Raw genomic sequence first — 6,348 nt, forward strand, 5'->3', positions numbered from 1 at the left:
TAATAGATTCATCTCGCGAATTAGCCACGACTTAGGCAATTAGTTTTATAGTTAGTTCACATTTGGTTCTTCTAATTGGTATCCAAACATCCGATATGCCCCAAACTAAAAATTAGTCCATTCATCCAAACACCCTGCATATGGTCTGTGGACGGTGATAGAGGTGACCGTTTTCTGTGCATAATGGCCTGCATATGCATGGTGGCTTCAGAAGACATTTTCGACGTGACCTTTGTTGTTGGCCGTAGCTGCAGGCTGACGGAGATGTGGTTGTTTTTTCTGCAGTGTGGTGCAGACGTGCAGTGGCCGGGTTTGATGTTATCCTAGAGAGGCGCGACGTCATTGTTGTTAGTCGTCGGCGTGCATTTTCGGATGTGTCGATGTTGTTTTCTTGTTCTTATTGACCCTTGATTTACGAAAGCACAGAAGTAACTAGGATGTGCTTGGAATTCTTCCTGCACAATTATGTATCACCCCCAATGGCCTCACATCTGACAAGTTCAGGAGAGCTAACAATGATGTGCCTCTCAGATATTATAAATCGAATTGAAAAAACTATAATGGCAGCCATTTCTTATCACCACAGTAGAATCGCTTTCACCAACAAATAAAATGGAAAACCAGCCAAAGCTTATCTTACACAGGTATTACAATACCTCACCACCCATAACACTAAAATGGCACTCTTACGGTTTTACCCTCGAGCTAGCTCACTTTGCGTATATGCACATATATACATACATACATACATACATATATATGTGCGCGACGACAAGTACAGGAAAAATAGAAGTAATAGGTGACAGGTACAGAAAGTATGGGTACGTTATTTGCGTGATGGATCGGATGCGGCAAGTGTTGCTGGAGTTGCAGGCGAATGAATGTGTACTACGGTGATCATCGATCGGGGGCGGTATTCAACTGATCATGCGGCAGTGCCGGCGGTGATGGGAACGCTGTGGAGGACGACGGTCTCGACGGTGAGGCCGGGGCCGAAGCCGAAGAGGACGCCCCAGTCGAAGCCCTCGCCGGTGGTGGCGTGGCCGTCCTCGGCGGAGCGCTTGCGCATCTCGTCCAGGATGAAGAGCACGCAGGCGCTGGACATGTTGCCATACTCGGAGAGGACGTGCCGGGTGGCGCGCATCCGGGCCTTGTCGAGGCCCACCTTGGCCTCCACCTGGTCCAGGATGGCGGGCCCGCCGGGGTGGGCCACCCAGAACACCGAGTTCCAGTCGGAGATCCCCAGCGGCTTGAACGCCTCCTCCAGCGCCCGCTCGATGTTCTTGGAGATGAGCCCCGGCACGTCCTTGAGCAGGTGGAAGGTGAGCCCCACCTCCCGGAGGTGCCCGTCGATGGCGCCCTCGGAGTCCGGGAGGATCGTCTGCGACGCCGACACGAGCTGGAACAGCGGCCGCTCGACGCTCTCGTCGGGGTCGGCGCCGACGATCACCGCCGCCGCGCCATCGCCGAACAGCGCCTGGCCCACGAGCGAGTCGAGGTGGGATTCGGACGGCCCCCGGAACGTGACGGCGGTGATCTCGGAGCACACCACCAGCACCCGCGCGCCGCGGTTGTTCTCGGCGAGGTCCTTGGCGACGCGCAGAACCGTGCCGCCGGCGAAGCACCCCTGCTGGTACATCATGAGGCGGTTCACGGAGGGGCGCAGGCCCAGGAGCTTGGTGAGCTGGTAGTCGGCCCCCGGCATGTCAACGCCGGAGGTGGTGCAGAAGACGAGGTGCGTGATCTTGGAGCGAGGCTGGCCCCACTCCTTGATCGCCTTCTGCGCCGCCGCCTTCCCGAGCTTGGGCACCTCCACCACCACGATGTCCTGCCGCGCGTCCAGCGACGGCGCCATGTACGCGCACATGTTGGGGTTCTCGTTCAGGAACTCCTCCGTCAGGTGCATGTAGCGCTTCCGGATCATCGACTTGTCGCCTGCATACGCGTTCAGGAAAAAAATAAAACCAGGACGTCGACGGCCGGCGACGGCGACGCCGCCAGCGCACGGACGTCAAGGCAGGCAGCACGATGTCAGCAACTACCCCTTCTTCCATACAGCGACAGGTCAAATTAATAACAATGGGAGTAATAAACAAAGTGGTTAGGTGTGAAGTTAAAATTTTGCGTTTAATTAGCAAAAGAAAAATCAAGCGGTTAACAGTAATAATCTCCTGTACGTCAATCAGGAGTTTTACTGCTGGTGCACGGCAGTGTCAACTGTCCAGTGGTGGAGTCGCTAGCCACGCAGCCCACGCAGACACTGGAGAAAGAGAGCCAAGTCCCGTGGGCATGCCGTTGCTGTCTGTCTCTGCCCCGTGGGCCCGCACGGCCAACCTATTCTAGGTGCTGCGGGCCTGCACCATGTCACGTCAGCGTCTACAAATAGAAGCCGTTCTGGACTCCTATTCGCCTCTGTTGTTTGGTGTGACGCTGAAAAGAGGCCGGAACTAGGAAAAGCAGCAACTGCTAGTGCTACCCCTGGGTAGTGTGCACAGTAACTGTCAGCCCCGGCCCTGTCAAGATCTTGGAAGCTGGCCCTTGTGAGTGAAGATCATCGATCAACCAGCTTGATGAGCCATCGGCGTCCTTGTGACACGTCCAGATGGAACGAAAGCTTGGCTTTACTTTCGGTACCGTCCCGTGCATACGCCTGCTTTTTAAGTTTAGTCTCTTCTCCTACATGTGGTTTTCTCCCTCTTTGGAAAAACAAAAATGCTAATTTTTCACGAAAGAAAAACAAGGGAGGGAGACAGGGCGTCGGCGTCGATCGATCTGCAGCACCTTGGCGTCGGCGTCGCATGTTCTTGGCAAGGCGCCAAGCGCCGGAATCGGCAGCTCGCAGCCCATGTTGCCGGAACTAGATGCCGTTTAAGCATGTTATATTACTACAGATTGCGTGTTAAGTGAGCTTAACTTTTTTTTATTTACATACAGAAAATAAAATACTGACCGAGAGTAATTAACAAACTTTTAGGTAATTGTAATGTAATTAATCCGTGTTGTTGGCCGGTTGACCCTCCTTTTTTTCATCCCATATGTATGGACATGCTTCTTGTGTGTGCATGGACTAGCTGCGGCCTGGTATGTGTCACCGCGCCCAAAATCCGGGAACACGGGGTTTTTATGGTGCAGAAAGTTTAGCCTTCCTACCAGCTAAATTACCTCTAGAACTTTTAACCGGCCCACTTGTAAAGCGAAAAAAAATCTTCAGCTATATTTTGATCCTCCTAATAAAGTCCTAAACTATCCCTACTCTTTCGCTATTACTACATCATCGTCAGAGGAAAATTTTTCGTGCCAGTCGCGAAAATCCAGTCAGTGCACTGAAGAAGAAGCTGCAGTACTCTTTTTGACGACTCTGCAGTACGCTAGCGTACGTTTTTCAATTTTACTGGTCAGATTCCAAGCATGTACGTGTTCGATTTAACAACACTTACACCCAAAATCAATCAGATGTTCAGGATCATTGTGCACCTGTCTGTAGATCGATGTGTGTGACGCAAGAATTACGTGTGGAAGCAATATAATCATCCATGCAGGTTAATAGGTTATATGATGCGCACACCGAACGACGTCACCAGCAGCATGCATGCAGGCTAGTGGTGGCGTTGGTGCGAAGGAGAGAGAGGAAGGAAGGGAAGGAAAGGAAGGAAAGGGAGGCCAGGAGATGGACGAGACGACGGATATGATGGTATGGATGCGCGCGAGAGAGTAGTGACGGCGATGGTGGTACTCACACATCCTCTTGAACTTCTCCTTGAGGTCGGTCAGGTGGTCGCTCTTGGTGACCCGGAAGTAGTAGTCCGGGTAGTCGGCCTGGTACACGCAGTGCGCCGGTGTGGCCGTCCCGATCGCCAGCACGGTGGCCGGCCCCGACGCGCGCTGCGCCTTCCTCACCTCCTCCACGGTCACCGTCGCGCCGGCCATCTCCCTCCTCCTACTCTCTCGCGTTGTACTAGAGGTAGCTAAGCTAGCAGTGCTCGATCACACGGCCGACGACGGCTCGCCGGAGCAGCTGGCTGCTGGTTGCGAGAGCTCGAGCTGGAGCGAGAGGGCGAGGGCAGAGGAGGCGATGGCAGGGTGAGCTAGAGAGCTGTAATGGCAGATGGGGCATGCGGGGTGGTTATATAGCTAGTTGGGGGCGAACGAAGGGGGAGAGGGGGAGACGGGGTTAGGTCAGTTGGACGGGCGGATGGGCGGCCACGCGACGGGGAGGCGGTGCCCGCGACGCGTGTGCCAACCGATCCCGCCACGCGCGCCTGCCAGGGGATGACGGCCGGGTTAGTTGGGTCGCGTGGCCATGGTGCCGCCGGGGCCACGGTCGCGGCAGGCCGGCGCGCGCCCTTGCTCGCAGCTACTACGCGCTAGCTAGCTGGCTGTGCGGCTGCTAGTTGTGCAGGCTACAAGTAGAATCTAGCGGCGGTGCGCGCTTCGAATCTGACGAGTGAGCCGTCGATGCATGCCTCCTGCGCTCTAGGTGCTGCGTGTGGAGGGACAGCAACGGCCGGTCAGGGTCTCATCGATCGATTGCTCCGGCTGCTGCTTTGTTTCCGCCGTAGCGTCACCGGCCGGCCAGTCAGCCACGTCGGGTTTAATTTTGGAAGGCTAGATGTATATCCGGTATATAGACATTGGATGGACTTTAAATTAATTTATTCTCTAATATTCTATTTTTGTTCTTTTTTCCTGTTTTGTTTTTTTCTTCCTTTCCTTATTCTTTTTAATACGGGTTTATTCGTGGTACTAGTAGTGACGTTTTTTATGACGGTGTGGTGGGATGGAGGTGACCAGGGAGATCCGCCGTTTTTCTTTTTCAAAACACGGTACAGAAACAGCACAAAAGTATACATATATATACATGCACGGGCACTCGTATATATGAACGCACGCAAAGCACCACTACTACAAATGACCTTACCAAACCTTTATCACCGTCGGTTTTAACTCTTTGACAATGATGTGGTGGGACGGATGCGATCGAGGATATCGGCCATTTTTCTTTTTCAAAGCACGGTACACGGGCAATTATGTCTATGAACGCGCATACTGCATTGTTTGCCATTGGTGTCCAGAGAAAGATTATATAGTCCCTTGAGTTCCAAAAGTAGGATCATACTTACTTACTTGATGAGTAATACTATAATTCCTATGTCTTTCAAATAAACGTCTCTACTTCTATATAAGAAGCATCGCTATCGTGTTTATTTATATGCGTTTTCTAGTTCTGTATGTTTTTCAGTTCCCCAATAGGCCCTTAGCCTAGCTACCAGACTGGCCCACCAAACACTTGCATCCTAGCTAGTGGAGTTTTTATGTCTGGAGTGCAAACGGACATCCAAACAGGTCCACATCTAATAAGTGAAAACGGAAACAAAGGAAGTTTATTTGTGATAGAACAGTGAACTAATCAAAGTCACGTGGGGATCCTTCTTCTTCTAGCCTTACAAAAATGGCATTTTTTTCTTCTAGTACTGCCATACTTGTAACAACAAGGCCACTGTTTTTTCTTTCTCCTGATCCAGTGAAAAGTTTATTTTTATGTCAAATTTGTTGTACTCCCTGAGACATGCCCAAGTCTACTGCTAGTGTATTCTCCTTAGGCAATCGTTTGATTTGATGAGTTTTTTTTCCCGAGAAAAGACATGAAAACTTGATTTTCTATACACGTTCTTGTCAAACTTCTTAAATTTTAACTATCGATGTGTTTCAGATTATTTAGTTTCGAATCATGATAATTATCGCTAGTATAGATTTTGTGATAATTAATGGAACAAATTTTTTTCTACTTCATAAATACACTCAAGTAAAAAATAATAATGGTCAGAAGATTTGTGATGGCAACAAGTGTACATCTCGGGATTTGGGTCCTAGTGCTCTCTCTGCACAAACAGGGCCACATGATTCAGCTAACTATGATCCACACCTTACAGTCAACGCGCACGGCGGAGACAAACAGGTGACTTGACTCTTGAGTTAGTTAGCCGCCAAGAATATTAAGTTAGCTAGCTAGAACAGTAGTTGTACCAAGGCCACATTCCTCGTCTTGGAAAAAGTTGATTTTTAGTGCTAAAAGTTGATTTTGATGCCAAATGCACCTGTTATATATGATTGCACGTTGCGTCCTAGTAGTTGGAAATTAAAAATCTGTTCGTACACTAGAATTTGATTGAGCCAGCATTCTAGAGTTTAGCCACTTATGCAATAATTATATCGTTAGATTTAATAATTAGAAAATATTTTTATAAGATTATAATTTTCTGATATGTCTTATTGGAAATTAAACTGACAAAAGTAATATTAATCAAGTAGCATGTCATATTAAAGACAGTGAAAAGTCAAAAGCGTCAA

General features: G+C 49.8%; 1 protein-coding gene across 1 annotated transcript; it reads right to left on the minus strand.

Moving 5' to 3' along the window:
* Positions 1 to 546: 546 nt before the first annotated feature.
* LOC117833598 (chalcone synthase C2) lies at positions 547 to 4,107 on the minus strand. Its single transcript, XM_034713159.2, has 2 exons — positions 3,738 to 4,107; positions 547 to 1,935 (listed from the first exon to the last, which is right to left on the minus strand). Exons 1-2 carry the CDS (start codon positions 3,925 to 3,927, stop codon positions 926 to 928), a joined length of 1,200 nt encoding a protein of 399 aa, XP_034569050.1. The 5' UTR covers positions 3,928 to 4,107; the 3' UTR covers positions 547 to 925.
* Between the last annotated feature and the right edge of the window lie 2,241 nt (positions 4,108 to 6,348).

The sequence above is a fragment of the Setaria viridis genome, chromosome 8, assembly GCF_005286985.2.
Source record: "Setaria viridis chromosome 8, Setaria_viridis_v4.0, whole genome shotgun sequence".
NCBI lineage: Eukaryota > Viridiplantae > Streptophyta > Magnoliopsida > Poales > Poaceae > Setaria > Setaria viridis.